The sequence below is a fragment of the Canis lupus genome, chromosome 10 (genome assembly GCF_011100685.1).
Source record: "Canis lupus familiaris isolate Mischka breed German Shepherd chromosome 10, alternate assembly UU_Cfam_GSD_1.0, whole genome shotgun sequence".
Taxonomy (NCBI): Eukaryota; Metazoa; Chordata; class Mammalia; order Carnivora; family Canidae; genus Canis; species Canis lupus.
The window spans coordinates 27,076,206-27,100,347 of record NC_049231.1 but is presented as its reverse complement, the minus strand read 5'-3'; the positions used below and the strand labels follow the sequence as shown (position 1 = coordinate 27,100,347).

At 47.3% G+C, this 24,142-nt stretch overlaps 1 protein-coding gene across 9 annotated transcripts in view; it reads left to right on the top strand.

Moving 5' to 3' along the window:
- The window catches only part of GTPBP1 (GTP binding protein 1), a 28,602-nt gene that overhangs the window by 3,748 nt on the left and 712 nt on the right, over positions 1 to 24,142 (top strand). For 2 of the 9 annotated variants that reach the window (XM_038550551.1, XM_038550549.1), the window contains exons 2-12: positions 2,617 to 2,728; positions 9,420 to 9,626; positions 10,219 to 10,567; positions 13,752 to 13,875; positions 14,994 to 15,108; positions 16,618 to 16,762; positions 16,893 to 17,075; positions 17,835 to 17,970; positions 18,587 to 18,765; positions 19,895 to 20,095; positions 20,979 to 23,733. In XM_038550551.1, the coding sequence (XP_038406479.1) occupies positions 2,691 to 2,728; positions 9,420 to 9,626; positions 10,219 to 10,567; positions 13,752 to 13,875; positions 14,994 to 15,108; positions 16,618 to 16,762; positions 16,893 to 17,075; positions 17,835 to 17,970; positions 18,587 to 18,765; positions 19,895 to 20,095; positions 20,979 to 21,071 (1,770 nt within the window). In that variant the 5' untranslated portion in view covers positions 2,617 to 2,690 and the 3' untranslated portion in view covers positions 21,072 to 23,733. Of the gene's footprint in view, positions 1 to 8; positions 253 to 1,229; positions 1,254 to 2,616; positions 2,729 to 9,419; positions 9,627 to 10,218; positions 10,568 to 13,751; positions 13,876 to 14,993; positions 15,109 to 16,617; positions 16,763 to 16,892; positions 17,076 to 17,834; positions 17,971 to 18,586; positions 18,766 to 19,859; positions 20,096 to 20,978; positions 23,734 to 24,142 lie in introns of those variants that run through there. The other 7 variants (XM_038550552.1, XM_038550550.1, XM_038550547.1 and 4 more) reach the window with 7 other exon arrangements.

Here is a 24,142-nt window from a genome sequence, read left to right as displayed (position 1 = left end):
GGCGGGGCTCTTCCTGGTGTCGGCGAGGAGCCGGAAAGTAGTTGGCCAGTCCCGGAGAGGGGGTCTGAGGAATCCCTTCCCAAACCAAAACTGAAAGACGAGCAGGACGCAGAATCTCGTCACAGCAGGAGTGGAACCTCATGTTGTATGAATGAAATAATGAAGGACCTCTTAATCGGGGCCGCCGAGCTTGTGAGAAGGTAGGCGGGAAGCAAGGGCTCGGCTTCTGCTTGGCGCTGTAAGGATGGCAAAGTAAGTGTAAGATGTGGCTGGTGTCTTGAAGGTGCTTAAGCGTCGCGAAAGGAAAGAATGCCAACTTGGGAGTCCGACAGGGCTGGGTTCCCTAACCTGCCACTTAAAAACTTAAAAAGGCTCTGTGACCTTGGCAAAGTTTCTTAACCTCTTAGTTCCCCAACTCCAACATTTTTAAAGTACAGATAAACTTTTTTTTTTTTTTAAATGTATATGACGTGTTTAGAAAAACAAAACCCAAACAGGCCCAAGATGGGGTCATTTGCCCCTTAGATTACAAACCAGGCCTCGTAGCTTCCCCCTCTCCCAGGAGTGAAAGTTTTTGGTCAGCACTAGTAAGATAGTCTGCCGGATAAGCCCTCCTGTCTTTCACAAAGGGAAGGTAACCTTGCCTGAAATTATCCTTTTTTTTTTTCCTTTTGCTAATAACCTTGTCTCACCCCCTTTTTGCCTATAAAGTCTTTCATTTTTGTATAGCTACTTGGAACTCCTTTTCCTTGCTCAATAAGATGCTACCTGATTGATGAATTTAGAATAAAGCCAATTAGATGCTAAAATGTACCCACTTGAATTTTGTTTTCTAACAGACATGTAGTACAGTGCTCTGATACATACTACTCAGTGAATGTTTGAAATGAACTGAATAACTGATAATTCCCTGTGCAGATTAAATAGCAGCTGATGGAAGAAGATAGAACACCAACAGGTACCTCCTACCTGTTGTTGGATAGTTACAGTAAAAGATGTTTGTGAAGCATTGAAAACATTTGTGATTTTTCAACATCTCTGGTGGCAAAACTGCCTTAAGAAACTTAACCCAAACGAGAGAACTTGCCTTGCAACCTGAGTGGCCAAGTTTTGACTCTTCTTTCCCTCTAGTGTCATTTGCCTACTTAGAAACCAGCTGTCTGCATTATTACAGTTTTCCTGTCTGACAACTCTACTGCCACAATGAGAATGGCCAACCTCAAAGAGAGGCATGATCAGAGGAAATGTGTGAGGTGATGTGACATGATGCAAAAGACCCAGACAGACAGCACCTAGGTTACAAGTACAAGCCCTAATGAGTCAACTCAGGAAACTGTAAGAAACACACTTGATTCAAGAGCAAATGAATTGGATGTCAATTCATGGTCAAGGTGCTGAAGAATCCTGAAAACACAGTGGGAAATTGCAAGGCAGAGATGCAAAGAGATTAGTACCTTCATTTCCTGACCAACTTATTTAATGTTCCAGGATAGAGAAATGTTACTTCATCATATAGTTGGGGAAGTCCTCCTCATGGTTTTAAAGTTGAGAAGCTATATGTATATAAATTTTGATGATATTAAAAAGAAGAACTGACGATGTGGAGGGGGGAGAAGGGGTGTGTTGAATAGATTGCTTCCTGAGTAAAAAAAGACTAGAAGCTGTAAGTTTATACACTTGCTATAATTAGCTATGGAGACCGAAAGTTCTGAGAGCTTTCAAAGGGAGAAACAATTAGTGGTCTCTAGTGGCTAGTTTCATCCAAGAAGGTTTTTCTAGGAATGATTGGGTGAAGGAAACTAATTTCCACTTATTGAGCTGTGGACTAGACGCATTGCAGGTTATCTTACTTGGCCTGGACAATGTCTTTAGGACGCAAGTAGTATAAGCTCTATTTGTAGATTGAAAAATTGAGACTCAGGTTAAGTTCTTTGTCCAAGGCTCCACACAAGTAGTCAGAGGATGGAATATGACACACCTATCAGTAAATGGCTTCCCCAAAGAAGTAGTTCACATTTTAATATTATTGGCAGAAATTTGCAAAATGATGGTGCTAATACCCATCTTAGCGGTAATGGTGTTTTGTTGATGAAAATGAGTCTTGCAGCAGCTTTAACTGCCAATTCCTAAGTAATCAAGTTAGCGAAGGCAACATGGAACAGAATTCTTTGGTTATGATAAGAACAATTGGCCACAGGGGGAGGGCATGGCAGTGTATAAGATCTCTGTCCTGTGAACTGCAAGCTGCAAGTGGAAGACTTTTACATGTAGGTAATAAAGCAGTGCTCATCAGTTTCTGCCCACAGTCCAGATTCCCAGTCATTATGGGTCCTGTGCCTCATGTTAAGCAGCAGGAAGCAGGCTCCTCACACCCTCTTTTCTGTGGGTTGCGGTTCAGACATACTCATTTTAATACATCATATAACTCAAATTATAGAAGGCTTAGGCTCAAAGTCTATTTCTGGAGGGGCAGAGAGGGCATGAGGGGGCTGTGTAGCTAGTTTAGATCAAGGTGTGGTGGGATTCGGTCAGGGTCTTTGGTCAGGCTATTGATCTACTTTGGCTGTGGTGCTCTTCTAGTAAGTGTGGTCTTAAGGCTTTTGGTTTCTCTTCTAGCTGGTTCTAGTGAGCCCTACATCAGAGCAGTATGACAGCCTACTTCGGCAGATGTGGGAGAGGATGGACGAGGGATGCGGAGAGACCATATATGTCATTGGGCAGGGATCAGGTGAGCATAGTTTTCCTTTCACTTTATTTTTAAAAAACTATTTAGAGCACATTTTCCCTCTTTTATTGACTTCCTGTTCATGTGTCTCAGTTGCAGTGATTATTTAGTTTCTGCAGAACTGTTTGGGAGGACATAAAAGTACAAAATGATAATGCTAATTCCCACCTTAGTGGTCATGATATGCTTGACTTCAAAGATTCACTTTCCAGGCGGTTTTACAGATGCTTCTTTTCTATCTCCAGTAGTCTGAATTTGCATAAAGGGACATTTGCACAGAACAAGGAAATTTCTTAACTCAGGTAATAGAGCAAGTCACAGTTAGGTCTACAATTAAGCCTTCCTTGGACAGCTCTAAATTTTCCCTCTCTAGGCCTGATTTACAGATTCCTTTGCTACATATTGCCTGTTTCGCAAAGAACCTTTGTGATTCTTCTTTATGTCTACAGGAAAAGGACACACAAAATTTCTGTCTTCAGCAAGGCTACCTTGCCTTAGACCACAGTGACCATTCAATGTGTATAGCTGTGATAACAGAAGTCCTCTTTTTCTCTCTCTGAGATCCTTTCAGACGTGTAGCCTTGTTATCATTCTGGAAGGGGCTGATTAATGTCCTCCAACATGCTTATTCCGTTGTAATGGGGCCCACTGTTTTAGAGGAAGGCAGTCCTCACTGTAGATTGTATCTTGAGCTTTTGTTTTGGGGGTTTGGGTTTTTTGTTGTTGTTGCTGCTGTTGTTGTTGTTGTTCCTAGTTTATGTCCTCAATACAAGGCCTACTTACTCTTGCTTCATTATAACATTACCTTTGCTGAAATGGCAGCTGGGCTTGTTAATAATTTTGAATTCAGCTACCAACAGAACTTGTTTCTGTCATCTTTGTAGGAAGCCCTGGTAGGCCTTGATGCATCTTTAAAGGAATAGTTCTTTGCTGAACATAGGTTTTGTAAAGGCAGGTAATAATTCTTTTTAGTCTAAAATGGAGAAAATCTGGAAATCATTCTTTAACTGTTGACATATATCTATTAAGTATCTTCTATGGGAAAAAAAAATTATCTTCTATGGGCTTGATACTGTTGCAAGGTACTTCTGGATACTTATAATCTATTCTCTGCCCCAGAAAGAAAGATAGCATATACATAGATAACTTCAGTAGAAAACAGTATTTGGAAATGCTGCAAGACTGGCACATAGAAGGGCTTGATGTCCAAATACTGCTATGTCTTCCTTTGAAATGCTTCTCCTATCTATCCCTTCCATTCCATCCTTGCTGTCACCTTCCCATTTCGGGTCTTATCACTTTAAAGAAAGCTTGGTCAGAGAGATAGGCAAACTGAGAGGTTGCCTTGCCAAGAAAGGGAGGAAATTGGTCAGCATTGTCAAGTGCTAGAGATAGCAAAGAGAGTCAGGTTCAGAAAAAAACGTGACTAGAAGATTGTTGGTAGCCTTTTGAAAGCTTGTGTTCAGGTGCACATCTGGCCTGCTGTAATAGGATGAACCACCCCAAGGCCACTTCTTGCTTGTAGAATTGAAGAAACCATATCTAGATCAGTTTTGACAAGTGTTGGGACTGTTCTTTGATGATCTAGATTCTTAAGACCCCACCTCTTCCCCCTCATTCTTTAATGTGGACTCTTAGCGAATTTTACCATGCCTTGGCAACCCACAACTAATTAATCCTCCAATGGCAAAGCATAGGAAAATGTCATATATTCATTATTACATTTCCTACACACCCAGGCATTATCTTTGCATCTACCAATTGGGCACTATTACGTTCGTAGTTCGTAGTGACTCCTTCCTGCTGGAATTCTTGAGAGGGAGAAAGAGATCATAACTAGTTAAACAAGTTGAACATCAAATAAGGGACTAAACCAGACACAAGGCCCCCAGGGGTCAGCTTAATTACTGACTTCCTGTATAGGTGCTTCACCTCTTTGTCACTTCCTTCATCTGTAAAATGGGGATAATTACTTCCCCACCTTACCTCAGAGAGATTTGTATGGATAAGTTACGTGTTAAAAAATTCTAAGCACAAAAAAAAAAAAAAAATTCTAAGCAGAGTAATGTGCTCTTTAAGTATACATTCCAGGGACGCCTGGGTAGCTCAGTGGTTGAGCATCTGCCTTCGGCTCAGGGTGTGATCCTGGGGTCTCAGGATCAAGTCCTGCATCGCGCTCCCTGCATGGAGCCTGCTCCTCCCTCTGCCTGTGTCTCTGCCTCTCTCTCGGTGGGTCTCTCATGAATAAATAAATAAAATCTTTAAAAAAAAAAAAACAAGTATACATTCCTAATTTTAAAAGAAGGCAGTCTGGTCTGATAGTTCAGGGTCTGGAGCCTGGTGGGTCTGCATTTGCCTCTTGGCTCTTTTTGTTGTTTTAAAATGGGGTTAATAATAGAATCTGGGCAGCCCGGTGGCTCAGTGGTTTAGCGCCGCCTTCAGCCCGGGGCGTGATCCTGGAGACTCGGGTTCGAGTCCCACCTCAGGCTTCCTGCATGGAGCCTGTTTCTCCCTCTGCCTGTGTCTCTGCCTCTCTCTCTCTCTCTCTCTCTCTCTGTGACTATCATAAATAAATTAAAAAAAAAAAAAGGTAATAGAATTTATCCCATGATGTCATGGTGAAGATTAATGCTTTATATATGGTAACCATATAAACGTTACCTAGTGTTAGTAATTGCAGTAATAATTTTTTAAGGATTCCAGGTTATAGTTGATTTACCATGAGGTTTCTTTCAAGAACCACCTTGTTCATTTTTCATATTAAGTCATGGCTTTCTGAGAGCCAGCTACTGTATTAAAGATTCAGAGAACATAGGAAGTATGTTAGATCATTGTGGGGGAGTCAGGAAGGGCATCAAAAAGGAGGTGCCCCTTGAATTGATACTAAAGGGTTAATAGGAGTTTTCCAGGTAAATGGAGGCGGTAACGAGTGAGCAGAGAAAGCCACATGCACAAAGGCACAGAGGCATTGGTTATTATGGGATATTTGGTGGACCAAGAGGGGTTCTATTTAAGTCTTTAACAGATTTAACAAATTGTTTAACAGTTGTTTATCTTAGAGAATGAGTGCATGTTCACGTAGGGGTGAGGTGGAGAGAGAGGAGATAGAGAATCTCAAAGATTATACTGCTGCTGAATGTGAAGCCTGACCCAGGGGCTCGATCTCACAACCCCAAGGTCATGACCTGATCTGAAATCAAGAATTGGACAGACACTTAACTGACTGAACCACCCATGTGCCCCTAAAAGTGATTCTGTAAAGTGGGAGTATAGAATGTAAGGTTGGGAGTGTCAAGAGGGTAGGCTGGACAGATCACAGAGCCCAGATCTTGATGGTTTTTGAATACCCTATCAAAGAGTTAAGACTTTTATCCTAAAAGCATGTTGAGCAGGAGAGTATGTACAGAAAAGGTAAATCAAATGGCAGGACAGAAATCTGATTAGCTTTGGACATGGCTGAATATGTGGCCTTAGGTAATTGGGCCTCTGCAGCTTTTCTCCTTGGCCTTTGTCTCCACTCCTACAGAGTGAGGAATGCCGTGCCTGCTGGAGAAGGGTAATAGGACTGGGAGCATTTTCTAGGAGCTCTGGATAGACAACATTCGTGATTGCCCCCTTGTTTGGAACAGGACCTGAAAGCCTTTTGTTGTAACAGAAACAGGGAAAGTTGGCTAGAACTTGGGGGTCTGGCAAGAATGGCAAGATGAGCAGACTGTCTCTTAGGAACACTTTCCACAAGCCCTTCTCTAACTAGAAGATTTCCAGAGCTCAGTTGGCCATGCATTTGGAAACTCTTCAGCCAAACTGCTCCCTCTTTGTTCATTTGTTTTGCATTTCGCAAATATTTGAGGACTTGATGGAGGAAAACCACCGTCATGGGGCACCTAGGGAATGTTTGAGCTGTACCCTGTCCTCAAGATGTTTATGTATAGTGGAGGAATATATGCATCCAAAACATTGTTCCACAAGGGATAGTATGTGGTGCTGATGGGCTTTCTAGGGTAGGAAATACATAAGCAAAGGTGTAGAGGAAGTGCAGGGAACATGGGGGATTGTGACTGGGTCACTTGCACTGGGACAATACTAAAGAAGGGGGTGTGGGATAAATGGAAGAGGCCTTTAACTAATTGGAACTGGATGCTGCTGGGCTGGGGGATCCTTTCCAAAGCTTTGGGTTGGAAGTGAAAACGTCAGAACTATGCCTGGATTAGGAGCGTAAGCTTGTTTGTATGCAGGATGGGCTGCAGGGAATAGAGCCTGGGTACACTGAGACCAGCCAGGGGTCTTGGAGTGATTGAGCCGGGACAAGGCCTGAATCAGGCTGGCGGCACCAAATTGGCAACAAGAGAGCAGGGACAAGGACAGAAGGGTGAGGCCTAAAACTAGAATCAGCAGGACTGGAGGGATGAGTGTTAAGCTTGGGACTGGGAGGATGGTGGTATCATCAAAAGTAGGGAAGGGAAGGGAAGGGAAGAACTGGTGGGTTACAAAGAGGAGCCCTTGCCAGAGGAAAAGGCTCTAGGTTTGGAATCAGAAGACCCAAGCTCACACAGCCCCTTGATCCTCTATTGACTCTGAGCCCTCTCTAAATTCTGTTTATCCCACTGCTAAATGGGAACAGTAATGCTTACTCCTTAGGATTGCAGGGAGGCCTAAAATGCTTTGTTAGTGGTGTTAGTTTTTGTGAGTTTTTTTTTTTTTTTTTAATGATTTTATTTACTTATTCATGAGAGACACAGAGAAAGGCCAGAGACACAGGCAGAGGAAGAAGCAGGCTCCATGCAGGGATGGGGGACTCCATTCTGGACTCCAGGATCACTCCCTGAGCCGAAGGCAGACGCTTAACCACTGAGAGACCCAGGCATCCCTGTGTTGTTGTTTAAAAGGGCAGTAGAGTGGTTGAATTTAGATGTCAGACTTCTGAGAGTTATCATCCAGGCAGTTGGAAATTCGGTCTGGAGCTCTGCAAAGAGGGCAGTGCTAGAAATGAATATTTTTGTAGTTTACAAAATGACAGTTAGAGCTATAGAATGAGATGGCCAAGAGGAATGTTTGGAAACTAGAAGAAAGGGCCACTGATTGACTATTGGAAAAGACTGGCATTTAGGAAGCAGAAGCAGGAAGAGCCAGCAGAGGAAACAGAGAAGAAGAAACCAGACAGAGGGTAGAGATGAATCAAGAGAGTTCAAGCAATACGTAAGCAGAGTGGGAGGAAGGTGCTTCAAGAAGCAAAGGTAGGACAGCCAACAGTGTCAAATGCTGTAGGGGTCAAGAAAAGAGCATTATTAGATGAGTGGTTGAAGTCCATTAACATCTTGAAAACTAATTTCTTCTAGAGTCGTCAGAAATATAGTCAGCAGGTGCAATCACTTTTTTGAGATGCTTGGTAAAAGGAGGAACGGGAGATAGATAGCTTAGTATGCAGGGGCATGGCAAGAGGGGGTGCGTTTCCTTTTTTGTGGTTTAAGAATGAGCTCATTTGTAAGGGGAAGCATGGAGGGAGGGAAGAGAAAGTGATAAAAGGTACTGCAAGGTCTTTGAGAGTCTGCAAAAGAGAGAGCTGGGAGCATGGTAGGAGATCATCCTATGGAAGGAGCAGAGGTGCTCTGTGAGACCCAGAGGCTGGAGGAAAAGCTGAGGGAGCTGCTGTGGGAATTGAGTGACACCACGTGGAAAGCACCTTACGGGTATTGCCTTACAGTAGGCACTTAGTGATTGGTGACTGTTCTGTTGTCTTTCCTTTGGACTCGCTTTCCTTATCCTGAGCTCAGACTTGTGGTTTGTTGCTGCTGTTTTTCAGCTGCTTGCTGGATATTTCATCTGAGCCACCTCAGTTAAAAAAAAAAAAGAATCTATCCCTAAAATAATTCTTAAATTTGCTCCCCATTTTCCTTTGATTCCTGTCCTCATTATTTGTTGCCTGGATTACTAGAATTATTTTCTAACCGAGCTCCCCCTTTGTGGTCTCTCGCTTGGCAGTGCACACTTTATATTGCTGCTCAAGACATCTTTCTAACCCACAGCGTTCTGATCCTGCTACTCTCCTACCTAAACCCCTCCAGGCTTCCTACTGTCTGGTACATATTGTGTTTTTGCTGCTCTCTGATGACTCTGCTTAATGGCTCCCACCTCTTTCTTGTATGGTCTCTCACCACTTGACATCCTTCTGTCCAACACACTGAGCTGCTTACTGGTCCCTGAATGTCTATGATCTGCTATGTTCCATGCTTTGTTCCTCTGCCTAGGATGTTTTTACTCCTTTCTCTATAGGCCTGTTTTTTATACTTGGTGACCCTACTTGGAGTCAGCGCCCTGCAAAGCTGTCCTCAGCTTCCCCAAGCAATGCCAGTTGCTCACGCTTTACATTCTTTTTGTCCAGTTCTATAGTAAAGCACTCAAGCTGTATTACAATTAATTTTCTCTCTCTCCCGCTGGGCTATGAGCTCACCAAGGGCACCTGTGTTCCCAGTACCCAGCATGAGACTTGACATAAAACCTTGGAGAGTTTTAGTGATTACTGTTGAATGAATTAATGAATACCCTGCTGAAAGGGGAAGCCCATGGAACTATTGTTTATTAACTCTGTGTGTGTCCAAGTTTTTGAAAAGCGTCAGGTAGAGAGAGCCATGTTCTTCTCCAGTGCCTGGGGTGGGGCCTTTGGGTAGGGGTTGTTGACTGGCTGGCTTGTTGGCAGGCTGATGTCTGGGCTCTTGTCACCAGATGGAACTGAGTATGGGCTAAGTGAAGCTGACATGGAGGCCTCCTACGCCACAGTGAAGAGCATGGCCGAACAGATAGAGGCTGATGTCATCCTCCTGCGGGAACGTCAAGAAGCTGGGGGCCGTGTGCGTGATTACCTGGTCCGAAAACGAGTAGGAGACAATGACTTCCTGGAGGTCAGGTGAGGAGGCCTCAGAACAGTTCAGGGGCTCTCTGCAGCATGACCTTATCGTCTGAGGTTTTGCGCAGGGAATGGTGATTGAGCCGTTAGCACCTGGCATGTCAACTTTGCTCCTTCCCCTTCTGAGGCATAGAAAGAGTATCCAGAGTCATGATAGCCCCATTTTTTATTTCTGTACTTTCCCATCCCTGAATATTTCCATTTGGTAAGAGTGGGTGGCTAGCCATACGCTTGTGGTCATTGTGTGTGGGCTGTGTTTTCTTGCCTATCGGCCTATGGGGCTAAAAAACCCAAGGTCTTGGAGAACATTTTGTGCTTCTCTTGGCTTTTGGGATCCTGTCTGGCACCTTTGAAGAGGCCTAGTGGAAGTTAAGAGAGAAGGCCCTCATGACAGAAGCCGAGTTGCTCCTGAATGATTCTTTCTACTCTGGGTGTACCTCCAGGGACATTCCCAATGTGCTCAGCCGTGAATGGTAGGAGCAGTGAGCTAGAGAGGCTCACGGGCAAGTCTGTCCTTACTGATCAAGTTACTGGGGTTTACTTTGCTCCCCCACTGACTCTGACAAGGATGTTTGGGTTTGTGTACACACAGGGTAGCAGTAGTAGGCAACGTGGATGCTGGCAAAAGCACACTCCTGGGGGTTCTGACACACGGGGAGCTGGACAATGGCCGAGGCTTTGCCCGCCAGAAGCTCTTCCGCCACAAACACGAGATTGAATCTGGTCGCACCAGCAGCGTGGGCAACGACATTCTGGGCTTTGACAGTGAAGGTAATGTGGTGAACAAGCCAGACAGCCATGGTGGCAGCCTGGAATGGACAAAGATTTGTGAGAAATCCACTAAGGTGATTACCTTCATCGACTTGGCTGGCCATGAGAAATACCTGAAGACCACTGTCTTTGGCATGACAGGTCATTTGCCTGACTTCTGCATGCTCATGGTAAGTGTGAGGCCCTTGTGAGTAGGGGAGGCTTCAGCTGGGCTATTTGAGGGGTGCTTATATGCAAGTGTTAGAAATCGTTCTGCAACAGAGGCCTGTTAGTTTGGGTCTTTGGCACTGGGTAAGATGACCAATTTTACAGGGGTGCCTAGTCCTTTGAGCACTATGTCCTTCTCAAGGTGTGTACCTCAATCTCTCTCCTGGTGCCATTTGCGGACCTCTTATTTTTCAGAGGCACAGAGGAGAGTTTCTCCCGGGGCTTACTTAACTACCTTCAGAAATGTTTCTCCTGGGGTTAGGCTACTCTGTGAAGTTGATACCAGGCGGCACCCTCAAACAAGGGTAGGGCTGGGAAGAATTGGAGGAGAATGCAGACAACAATCGAGAGGGGCCTGAGAGGTGGCCTCTTTCAAAGCCTGAGAGGAGTGTCAGCCAGTCCAAGGTACTTGTGGAGAGGCTGCTATGTGTCTGGCCTCGTGCTAGACCTGAAAATACAGCAGTGAGCAGGGCCACCCTGGGCTCTTATAGAGTTTATGGTGTAACCAGTGGAGATTTTTCAGCAGCAAATCATGTAGATCACCTGAGAAGGAAAGGGAGCAGAGGCTTCTGTGTTGGATCATGTTGCAGAGCTTCCATTTGGGTCCCACTGATGTTCCCTGGACAGAGAGTGGGAGTCTCTGAAGCCCACAGCCTTGCACACAGCGTCACAGCTTTCAGAGAGAGCACAAGTGAGCAAGTTTTCCTTTGGCAAGCCCTTCTTCTAGCCCTTCGCCATTTCCTAGTTCCTCCAGCTGCCTGTATTAATAAGTATAGTAAACACAGACATCTGTTGAGATCATAATTGATCAAGTTGCCCCACAAACGCAGGTTCTCAGGCAAATTCTCCCCAAACTGGAGAGTAAAGAGGCAGAGCATATGTGTGAACACTCTTATCGGCTCTCTGCCCAAGGTTCTTGGGATCTCAGCATGATTTCAGCTCCCATATCTTTCAGCATTTCAAGGGGCCACTACCAACTTTACTGGGCTAAGAAAAAAGCTTTTTGACAAGAAGGGATTTCAGAGGAGGAGCTGTAGGGTATATCTGGGGGAGTTGGGTTTATATTAAGAAAGGTACAGAAACACCAGTCTAAAATGAGCATTTTTCAAACTAAGCTATATAGTGAACAAGGCCAATTAAAGAAAATACCTTCACCCTAGATGAAATGTTATATATTACCTGACTTTTAGGCTATAATCCAGATATTAAAATTTTTCTGTAGAAAACCCTGAAATCAGGGATCCCTGGGTGGCGCAGCAGTTTAGCGCCTGCCTTTGGCCCAGGGCCCGATCCTGGAGACCTGGGATCGAATCCCACGTCGGGCTCCCTGCTTCTCCCTCTGCCTATGTCTCTGCCTCTCTCTCTCTCTCACTGTGTGCCTATCATAAATAAAAAAATAAAAATTAAAAATTAAAAAAAAAGAAAACACTGAAATTATTATTACTCCATGACAATTTCCAGGAAAAAAAATCTTTAAAATATATAGACCACAGAGTGATAGAATATTCTCTTATCCCAGTTGGGAAGAACAAAAGCAAGTCTGTGTTGGATAGGAAAGGTGATTGGAAGAAATGGGAAGAATTAGAAGGAAGAGAGAGGTGGTATCTTGGTGTGGGCAGAAGGGGACATCTGTGTCGGGATGGCGGCTCACCTACAAACTGGGATCAAATGAGAGCATTGCTTGAAACCCTTCTGGAACGTGTTGTGGCAATTTTAATATAATTTTGTTTTAGCAAATCACTCATTCGTGTGATACAAAAACAAGAAGATACCAAAGGGCTTACAGTGAAAAGTCTCCCTTCCTCTTCTGTCCAGTTTCGTCTCAGGGGCAACCAGTATTTCCAGTTTCTTAAGTATTCTCCAGAGATATTTTGTAATCATAACAGCAAATGTGGATATATTCTTTCCTTCCAGTTTCAAAACAGAAAATTTGAAAGAATAGCACAATGAATACCATAAACCCACCACTCAGATTCAACAGTCAATGACATTTTGCCATGTTCATCTGTATATGTGTTGGATGCATATGTGTATTTTTGTTGTTTTGGCTGAATCATTTGAAAGTAGATTATAGGCATTGTGACTCTTGACCCCCAAATACTTCAGCACACAGCTCCTAAAAGTAAGAACTGTCTCCTGCTGTGACAGCAGCCAGAAAGATGAACAAAAGCTCGCTAATACACTCTAATACCTAGGCTGTAAGAGTTTATATGATCTCAGATGTTCCCCAAATGTCTTAACAACTCTGACAGCTGCTTTTTTCAATGATCCATTCTACACCCATGTAATGGTAGCATGCTGTATACACCTTGCTTTTTTCCTGTTCTTAAAAACATACCTTAGAGATTATCCCATATCAGTAGATAATAGTTTTCTCTTGTCTATAGCACATTTGGTACATTTTGTTCTGTACACTTGTACATGTGCCTTCATTTATTTAGCCAGCCCTTGTGATAATTTAAAACATTTATTGTTACAGGAAGGAATAGTAACAGTAACAAGAACTGCTATTGCCTAAACACCTAATTCATGCTAGTTGTATATGGGAGCTTTGACATACATTATAGTTAAACCTCAAGAGACCCTCTAAAGGGGATGGTATTTTATAGATGAGGAAACTGGGGGCCAATGATGTTAAACTGAATCTATCTTAATGACACTAGACCATTGTTTCCCTGGACTATCTGGATTTGTCTTTTTTATTGTTTCCAAGTCTCCTCAGATTTTGGCAGCCCACATCATCAAATCAGAGGTAAAAGCCATCTGTGTCCAGCCCCACAGCTATTATTTTTTTTTCTTTCTTTTGAAAGACTTTATTTATTCATGAGAGGCACAGAGAGAGAGAGGCAGAGACATAGGCAGAGGGAGAAGCAGGCTCCATGCAGGGAGCCCGACATGGGACTCGATCCCCCGTCTCCAGGATCATGCCCTGGGCTGAAGGTGGCGCTAAACCGCTGAACCACCCAGGCCGCCCTCATCTACAGCTGTTTTGTTTCTGGCCTAAGACTTCTGCCCCATGTGTCCTGTTCCGAGGGGGGACTTAGAGATGAAAACTCTCTCTTAACCCAGTCTTCTTTGAACCCCTGTGCCCACCCAGCAGCAACTTCTGTCTCTCTTGTCCTGATCGTTCTTTCTTTTTTGGGGCAGGTGGGCAGCAATGCTGGCATCGTGGGGATGACCAAGGAACATTTGGGCTTGGCATTGGCACTCAATGTTCCTGTCTTTGTGGTGGTCACCAAGATTGACATGTGTCCTGCCAACATTCTGCAAGGTAAGTAAAGCCTGCAGCTAGTAGCAGTCTCTGTGTTTGGGACTATCACCCACTGTGGCTCCTTGGTGCTGCCAGAGCTTCAGCCTAGAACCTTCTGCTTTTTTTGTCTGGATTTCCATTAAACCAAAATCTTGGGGATCCCTGGGTGGCTCAGCGGTTTAGTGCCTGCCTTTGGCCCAGGGTGTGATCCTGGAGTCCCGGGATTGAGTCCCACATCGGGCTCCCTGCATGGAGCCTGCTTCTCCCTCTGCCTGTGTCTCTGCCTCTCGCTCTCTCTCTGTGTCTCTCATGAATAAATAAATAAAATCTTAAAAAAAAAATAAATAAATAAACCAAAATCTTCTGCTTCCTCCTTTGTTTAGCTCTTGGTCTAAGCTCACCCTAGAATTATCTCCTGCTCATTGTTCCTTCTGTTTCCAAATATAGGATCCTTGAGATCCCCAATCTGGCACCTTTTTTCAGATGCCCCCAGGGCCAGGGGGTTGGGTTTTACCATCTGAACAGGATATATATGGATATATATGGAGGCATTTGGAGGGTCCGATTGCCTTGGGTTTTACCATCTGAACAGGATATATATGGATATATATGGAGGCATTTGGAGGGTCCGATTGCCTTCTACCAAAGGTTTCAAAATAGCTTTGCATTTCTCCCTCATTGGTTGCAGATGGTAGAAGAGAAATGGAGAGGTGTCCTTTTGGAATGCCTCATGAATGCTTCTGCAGATGTGTAAATGTCTTAGAGATCCTTTGTCAGATGAACTTTTTTTATCCAGGAAGCAGAATATTCTAAGAAGAACATTGCCTTTCCCACATTCCCACGGGCGCCCAAGTCACTTGCTCACAGGATGTGAGTCTTTTAGAGACTCTAGAGAAATCCAACAAGTTTCAGACTCATAACCTTACCCGACAGGCTTTATCTGTGTTCCTTCTACTCTAGTAAGCACATACCCACCCCAAGTTTTGATCCTCCTTTTGCTTCTCCAGGCATGGCATTTAACACTGGTCCGTCCGTCTGTCTCCTGCTTCTCTCAGTAAGGAGTGGACCAGTCTTGCCCTGGAAGCCTGGCCAGAGAGAAAGCTGTGTCCCCCTAATTGTGTTCCATTTCAACCTTTAAGAAACCCTGAAGCTGTTACAGCGCCTGCTGAAGTCTCCAGGCTGCCGGAAGATCCCTGTGTTGGTACAGAGCAAGGATGATGTGATCGTTACGGCCTCCAACTTCAGCTCTGAGAGGTAATGGCGTAGGGAGCAGTCACTGCTGGGCTGGGACAGAGATTGGATGGAATAGAAGATTCTGGTCTCAGTACAAGCTCTTTCAGGCTGGCTGTGTTGCCCAGGAGCTGTATCAAGCAACCTAGATTCTGAAGTGCAGGACTTGTTGAGGTTGGAATCCCAGCTGAGGCATCAGTGTCCTTACCTGTGAAGTGGGAATAATATTCCCTTTCTCACAGGGTCCCCATAAGTGTTAGAAATGATGTATGTAAAAGAACTTAGCTCTTGATCAGGCCTCTCAGTGGTGTCAGGGACAACAGCTCTGCCTGTGTCTGGCTGCTGTGTGATACATACACAGCCATTTTTATAACTGTTATTAGTAAGTTTTTATACTACTGTCTCTCAAAAACTCCAATCATGTATTAGCATTTGGCATTTACTCATTAATGTATACTTTGATTCCATAAATATTTACTGGATGTTCTGTAGCAGGCTCTTCATCTAGGCATTGAGGATTCAGAGTTGACACAAGTATAACCCTTGTTCTTAGGGTGATCACTTCCTTGGTCAGAGATACCCTCTTGATAATAGTGAACTCTGTTAAGTTTGTCCTTTTCCCAGAGTCTTGGGCTGCTTGGGAGCCATCTGCCCCTGGCTTGGTCTGTATACAGCCCAAAAGCAGCCTGGCATTTTGGCCTATGGCTTTGTCCTAATGCTGTCCTCAGTACCACTAGGTGGCCACCAGAGGGGGTACGTTTCAGCCGGCCCTGTTTCCATTCATCCCACCTGCCTGTTCTATGCAAGTCCTATTCTAGGACCTATGGAGAATATATAATTCCTGTTCTTGAAGAGTGTGATTAACCCTGGAGAGGCAATATAAAGGCTGTTGTGATGACTGAGGGAAAATCAGATGTTAGCTACATGTAACAGACATGAGAAGTGCTCTCTAGAGCTGGGAGGTGTCAGGAGTGCCTATTTGGGAAGGGTTTCCTGGAAAAATCTGCATTGGAAGTGGGCTCTGAAGGAGGAGAGGATTTGTTAGTGTCGTAAGAGGGAAAGAGTTCAGTCAGGAGGATCAGAGTGAAGAAATAAATGGGGAGCAAAAAAGTACTAAGCTTTTAGGAGAAAAGCAGGTTGTCTGCTCTGGCTGGCAGATAAGAATTTGAGAGAAATAAACCTGCAGAGATGTTGGGAGAAGGAATTCCATCTGTATTCTCTGCAGTGGAAAGGCAGGTTAAGAATTTTCAACAAGGATGAGTGTGCTTTAGGAAGAGGCAGAGCCCAGAATGGGGCAGTGGTGGAGGGACCAGAGATGAGGGGACAGATTTCATAGAGAAAACAGAATGAAAAAAGAAAGCCTCGGAGCAGATCTGGGCAGCAGTTGGAAGGCCTAGGCAGAGGCATAGAGGCTGGTGAGGGGGCAGCAGGGCCTGTAGCAGCAGCACATGTCTCAGGAGCTCTCTTGCTCGCACCCTGTCACACAGGAGGTGGCCACATGAGCTCCTTTGTCTTTCTCCACCCTCCACTTAGGATGTGCCCGATATTCCAGATCTCCAACGTTACAGGTGAGAACCTAGATCTGCTGAAGATGTTCCTCAACCTCCTCTCCCCCCGCACCAGCTACCGGGAGGAAGAGCCTGCGGAGTTTCAGATTGATGACACCTACTCTGTGCCAGTGAGTGGCTTCTGGTGGACTGAACAGGGTGGGAGGCTGGGTGGGTACTTCCTGCAGGGGCATCCGAGCAAGTATATGGTGGGGAGGACTTGAGTGGGATAGACTTACTGGACCCTGGCCTTCTCTGCAGGGTGTGGGGACAGTGGTGTCAGGGACAACACTGAGAGGCCTGATCAAGCTGAATGACACACTGCTGCTCGGCCCAGATCCCTTGGGTAACTTCCTGTCCATTGCTGTCAAATCAATCCACCGCAAGCGCATGCCTGTCAAAGAGGTGCGGGGTGGCCAGACAGCCTCCTTTGCACTGAAGAAGGTGAGTGCCGAGACTAAAAAGAACTCCCCTTGGGTTCATTACACTAGGCTCTGGACCATCTCCAGTTGTCCTGGCTGCTCTGTAAGGCATGAATTACCGACCTCACTTTTATAGGTGAGAAAACTCAGGCTCTAAGAGTCCAAGTGACTTGGCCAGAAACCCACAGCTAGTAAGTTCTAGAGCCAGACCTTGAACCTGGGCGTGCCTGCCTCCTAAGCTCTTATCCTCCTCCTAGTGTCTGAGGTGGGTGCCCTAAGCTCAGTGGTAAGGGTAGAAATACACCTCTCTCTCGTGCAGATGGTCCGTCCATGTAGGATCCTTAGGGTCCATACCAAATCCTCCTCCTAGTCAGCCTTCTATCCCTGGGGGATTTGGGTAAGTGCTAACTCTGAGGACACCTACCTTCCCTCCCAACCACATTAACTGGCAGAGTGGGACTTTCCTAATTCCCTCCAGTAGTCATATTATGCTTGCCTTGTCCCTTCCACCTGAAAGCTTGCCTACCCCTGCCTTCTCCACCACTTAATTCTTACCCATGCCAATTCCTGCCCCCTAGTAGCAGTGTTTAGGCTTCCCAGATAGCACTCAAGTCGGCCTTGTGTTGTCCATCCTAGAAGGCCTGTGTCTAGTGCAGTGGGAGGGCAAGGCTGAGTGGGAGTGGTCTTCATTCGCAGAAGGAACTCCTGGTCCTCTGAGACCAGGGAAGAGAACTCCTGGGTATTATTATCCCTGACATCTGGGATTCCTTTCTTCTTTCAGATCAAGCGCTCATCCATCCGCAAAGGCATGGTGATGGTTTCCCCACGCTTGAATCCCCAAGCCTCCTGGGAGTTTGAGGCTGAGATCCTTGTCCTCCACCACCCCACCACAATTAGCCCACGCTACCAGGCCATGGGTAGGTGTCTGAGAGCGCTGCCAGCCTAGCCAGTCCTCTGCTCTCGCTCCCCCAACAAAGTGCTCCAGCTACCCAAACCCCAAGGTTTTAGCAGCAGCTAAGAGTTGTGTCTCCATCCTGTTTAGTGATGCCCGTTCTGTTCTCCCCATAAGCTACAGTGTTAATTCAGTCCTGCAAATGTTAACTGAATGCTTGCTCTGTGCTGGGCTCTGGAGAGCCAGACTTGCCCTCAAGAACCTCACACACCTTCCTTCAGCAAATGTCCTCTGAATGCTGCTGTGTGCCAGGTGGTATTGCCAAGGTGCTGGGGACAGACACAATGCTTGGCGAGGGCTTTGCCATTAAGAAGCCAACAGTCTAGAGAAGGCACACATGCAAACAGAGTGCCCTGTGTTAAAGAACCAGGACCGTGGGTCCAGGGACAGGTGGGATCTAACTGAGTGTATGCAGCAGGGTCAGACCTCAGAGCAGACCTCCAACTCACTTGGCCACATGTAGCCCCCTGAGGCCTTTAGCTGTCCATAGCTCAAGCATATTTTATGCTCTTACTCCTGTCTCCTGCCCGGAGGTCACTGAGCAGCTCAGTCCTATTGTGATCCCCTGGCTCTTTTGGCAGTGCACTGTGGGAGCATCAGGCAGACGGCTACCATTCTGAGCATGGACAAGGACTGTCTGCGCACCGGGGACAAGGCCACTGTGCACTTCCGCTTCATCAAGACTCCTGAGTACCTGCACATAGACCAGCGTCTGGTGTTCCGGGAAGGCCGCACCAAAGCGGTGGGCACCATCACCAAGGTACGGCCAGGCAGCCCTCCTTGCCAAGCTCCAGGAAGCACTGGGGGCCGCTCCAGTTTCAGACTATGAGCACAACAGGAGAAGCCTGCAGAATCCCCCTAATTGCCAGGAACCGAGGCACTAGTTCTGCCTTGCGAGAACTAGAAGAGTGCTGAAGGGTGGTCTCGGTACCACCCTTGAATGTTGGGATAGCTAGGGGGCTTAGGCTTGGGTTCCCTTGGGGCTTGAGCTGTTTTTATATCCTGGAGCCCACTTCATGTCCTCTGAAGACTTCACCCATAGCCTTGGGGGGCGGGGGGGCTTTTGGTAGAATGGTTTGACTCTTACTCCAATACTCCAAACAGCCAGTGTGAGATTTTAGGATCAGCCTCAGGGTGGCCTTGCCTCTAGAACCGTCTTCCTCAGGCCCATTCATGCAGACCTGAGGGCTGTATGGTGGGTGGATCACATCCTTGAAGACCACTTGCCTCTGAGACTGGCTGACAGTGGCAGAAGCTGCCGGCACATGCTGTAGTACCCTTGGGGGTACGGCAGTCCTTCCCCCTGCTTTGAGATTGAACTGGGGCTGCAAGGGAATGATCTAAATCAGTCCCTCCTGGGTGATAGCTCTTAAGATCCCTGATAGCCACACTCTAAATGTTTCCAGATGCTGAACATTCATTTGGTCTCTTTGGGAGGGCTGAAGTTAAAACTTGCCCCAGACTCTTATTTTAGGGGCAGTAGGAGAGATGCAGTTGATACTCTGAGGAGTTTCAGCCAGCATAGCAAGAAAGCCTCAAGTTCGTTACAGGGTTCTGGGCAGGCTAGACTCCAGCCTAGGAGCTAGACTAGGTAGGAGATAGCCAACATGCACAAGTGGTCTGTGGGAAGAGCAGCTGCAGCAGGGACTAGGATGGAGCCAGGCTGAGGCAGGTGAGTCAGCTGCAGTAGGCAGCCCTGAGACACTGAACAGGGATGAGAACATCTGTCCATCCCACTGTCCCTGTCTTAGCCCCCTTGCTATCCACCTTGCTCAGGACCAGCCAGGCCAAGGAGTGGGAAGTCCTGGGGAGGGTGTAGGGCCTGGACTGCCCTGCCATTGTCACTACCTGCAGCTCCAGCCTCATCCTCAACTCCTTGGCTCCTCCAGCTCCTCCAGACCACCAACAACTCCCCGATGAACTCAAAGCCCCAGCAAATTAAAATGCAGTCAACAAAAAAAGGTCCCCCGACCAAGCGAGAAGAAGGAGGCCCATCTGGAGGGCCAGCAGTAGGGGCGCCCCCTCCTGGAGACGAAGCTTGCTCTCTAGGGGCTGTGCAGCCAACCTTGTCCAGCAGTCTCCAGCCACAGGTGAGTATGCTCCTCGGGCCAGTCTGGTCCCCTGACCACTTCAGGGTGGGTGTGGGAGGGTGGCTGTTACTGTAGTTGGTGGAGGTAACAGGAGTGTTTCAGGCAGCCTGTGTCTAGCTCCCATGTCTGCCGTTCATAGACAGCGTCTCCCCCAACTCTTGGCACCTAAGTGCTAAGTGTGCACTATTTATCTTTTAGGGCAGTATTTTCCAGTTTGGCAATGTGGCCTACATAAAGTTGATTTAGTTGGTCCTGATTACGATTTGGTATTAATGAAACAATAGGAAAATGCCAGGATTTCTGTCCCCCAAATAAGGGTGTGTGCAGTCTGTGTGTGGAGTGGGATGTGTGTGTGGTGGTCCAGAAGGTTGTTGGAAAGGCACTGCCTTAGGGGGTCCTTCTGGGTGGGGGTAGGTGGCCTTAGGCCCCATGTCAGTGTGGTTCTCACTCAACGTCTCCTGTTAGCTCTATCCCCTGGTTCTGTCCTGGCACCCCTTCATATTGCTCCTTCCAGGGTCTTCTCCATCTGATCCCTCTTTGGAGAGGGAAACTTCTGTCTGGACCTGTTCTTTCTGTTCTCCCACATTGAGCCTTTCTCTTTGCACCTATGGGGGGGAGCAGGTGTTGGTTCCTGCTCACTTTGTGTTTCTCTGAATGACTCCATCTCACAACCATTGTCCCATGTGCCTTCCTTGCTAGGAAGGCAGGCTGGGTGCCGGCTCCATCTGATAGAGGGGGAGTGCCATGCTCCAAGTCATGTAGTAGATTACTGCTCAGCGTAGCTGAGACCGTCCTACCTGCTCGCTTTTCTCCTGCCCCTCTGCTGTCCTGCCCTGCTCCCAGTGGGCTACTACTTCTCAAGCTCCTTCTTTCTCCCTTTCAGCCCAAGCCCAGCAGCGGGGGCCGGCGACGGGGGGGCCAGCGTCACAAAGTGAAGTCCCAGGGGGCCTGCGTGACTCCTGCCAGCGGCTGCTGAATCTCCCCTGGCCCACCCCCACCACCCAAGGGATCCTTGTACTCTGGCCACTGTTTCACCAGATGAGCCAAAGCAGCTCTGACCACCACCCGCCCTCCCCCAGGCCACAGCTGGAGCCTCATCATTCCCCACTCCTCCACCACCCCCATTTTCCAGAGGGGTTGTAATTTATAAGCTGAGGAAGGTGGCCAGACTTCTGGAGGACTGACCATCATCCACCTTCTTCCCTGCCTTCTTCCTTACTCACATTTTTTGTACATCTGGGCCCTTAGTTTTTATTCTTTTTATTATCTCTTTCTCTCTCTCTCTCTCTAGTGTGTGTGTGCACGTGCGTGTATGTGTGTGCGTGTGTGTGTGTGTGCGCGTGTGTGGTATAGAAGTGCAGCCGGTCAGGGCCCTGGCAGTCTTTCTCCTTTTTTCCTCTATGAGCTGGCCACCAGCCTCCAGGAGCTGGCTGCCTGCCCATCTGTCCATCTGTCTGTGTGTCTGACAACTTTTAGGGGCTTTCAGGAGCTAAAGAGCACCCATGTCTCCTGTGCTTGCCATCCTCCCCTGTGCTCACTCCTCTGCGCCCAGAGCCCTCCACAGAGCCGGACTCGGGGCTTAGGGGCTTCATAAGTGCTGCTACCAGAGCAGGGAGCATGCCTTCTGGGACTAGGGGGGCTTTCAACAGAATGGAGAGTAGTGGCCTCCTTTTTTCCCCCTCTCTCTTCCTTTTTTCCACCCTTAAGCCCAAAAACAGGTAATGCCAAAAGCTCTTAAGCTGTAACCTGTACATGTGTGGAGGGGAGTGGCACTTGGATTGTAGGACCCTCCTCCCTGCCCCTAACTCTGACCCTTGCCACTGACCCAAAGACAGCTTATGGTTTTCTTTCCCCTTGGAGACAATCCTGTGTTTGCCTGGCCAGGCCAGGGAAACTCCTGCTTTGCTGATTCTGAGCTGGAGGCTCTGGCCCTTGAACTTTCTACGAATCTTGCTGGGTTTTGGGGCACTGCTGACCTAGACTAGGATTGGCTTGCTCTGGGTCACACTCACCAGCACCTCCTATTGGTGGGGGTGCGAGGTGTTCCTTTGAGCCAGGCCAGGACTGGAACACCTCCTTCCTCACTATAGCCCCACTATGTTGACCCAGCATGGCTGCTATAGGAGCACAACAGGGCAGGGCCTGAGCCCCAGTTTGGGAAGCCCCATTTGGGGTGTGGGCAGGGCAGGTAGGAGTAGTGAAAGATTCTTTCAGGTCCAGCACAGACCATCATTCAGCCCTCTAGAATATTCACTGCCTGGGGTGGGGGTGGGGTCAGAGTCACTCAGGCCAGAGATGGCAATGTGGGGTCCAAACCAGACTGGCCTGAGCTGTGGCCAGAAGCCCTCGGTTTAGGGTAGACTGGTGGGTGGAGATGTGTTCTTTCTAGCCAGGGCAGACACCCAGCTGGCTGGGTCCTTCCTCAGCCTTGCCTCCCTCCCATCCCTGTCCCTTCTCCATTATTCCTGCTTCTTGACTGCTGGTTCCCTCCCCTCCCCTCCTTCCACCTATTTCCAGTTACCACTGACCCATGGCCATGGACTGACCAGACCAGCACAAAAAATAAAAGTTTGTTCCAAGTTGATGGTGTGATGTTCCCTGCCCAGGCCCTCCAGGTGGAGGTGCTGCTGTGGGGAGCGCTGGCTGTGCCTGCCCTAGAGCCCCCACCTGCGGAGCAGGGCAGGGTTGGGAGGAGCCCAGCTTCTCTCAGGCATATGCAGGCTCTCTGGCAGATGTGACAAAGGACAAGTTGCCAGTCTTCCCTGAACTTGTTTCCTCCTCTAGATCGAGAGGTAAACAAATGCCTGTGTCGTGGTGGTTGTGAGGGTCAGTGAGAAACTGTGTGGTAAGGCTCTGATGTGACCTGCATGTGGGAGGTGCCTTGTGGCTTCCCGCTGCGCCAGCTCCTGAGTCCATGGGGCAGTGGGCAGGCTTGAAGGGAGAAATATGTTGACCTGTCTCTCTGCTGTGGCTATGCTGTGCTGGATGTCTCCCTCACTCATGTGCTTTGATTTTGAAGCTACCATCTAGGAGAGAGATGGTGTTCCATTTTTCTAGGTTAGGAAACAGAATCTCAGAGGAGCAGCGCCGCTAGTAGGCATGTCTGTTCCTGCATCAGCCATTGGTAGGCAGCCGCTCCACCCTGTGTCCTTTGGCCCCCGTCTGCTCCTTTGTGTGCTATTTACTTCTTGCTTTTTTACTCTGGTTCTGCTTATAGGGATTGTTGCACACTGGTGCCTTCATAAGAGGAAGGCTCCAGCATTGAGTACCCCTCTGCTCTGTCCCTGTGGCAGGTGCTGTGGGGTGCATGTTTCCACAGGACTTCACCAGGGTGAGACCTTGTTTGGTTTGAACTCTTTTGCTCCTAAGAGCATAATAACCCTTTTTTTTTTTTACATTTGGAAGCTCTGGCATCTCCCCTGGCCTCTGCCCTCAGACACACAGGAGGTTGGTCTGATCTTTCTGGTCACCAGGCCTACACCTGCTAGCAGGGGCTGACTGAATACAGTGTTTTACTGTCATTAACAGGGACTCCAAGGTCCTCTACGGGTCTCAGCCCCACCAACTCTCACTTTGGAACAAAACACCAGCCCTTTTGTAGCTAATAATAAAGTTGTTAATTGATTATCTCGAATAGCCAATCCTGACCTTTCTGTGTGTACAGCTAGCATTTGTGGCGTCTTTAGTTCAGTTAGGACCCCTGTTCTGTTTTATTGGCCTCCCTGTTGCAGAATAAGGTCACAGGAATATGCCACAGTGCAGGTTTGGGTTCATGGGACATACTGTGGAGAAAATGGTGTGAGAGCTGTGCCTGGAGGGTTCAGTAGAATTTGAACATGTGCAGGTGTGAAGAGGGTACATGTCTGGCCCAGAGGGCACAGCCATATTCCAGGCACTTGTTTAGTGGTGAAGCTGGGGGTATCTCCTTTGTTGAGAAGCAGTTTTAGATGTAGAGCAAGTGTTGAGTGAAGTAGGAAAAATGAAGTCACTGGGGGTGAGCCATAGGACCAGCTCTTTCCTGGCACATATAGCTGAGAAGTTAACTGG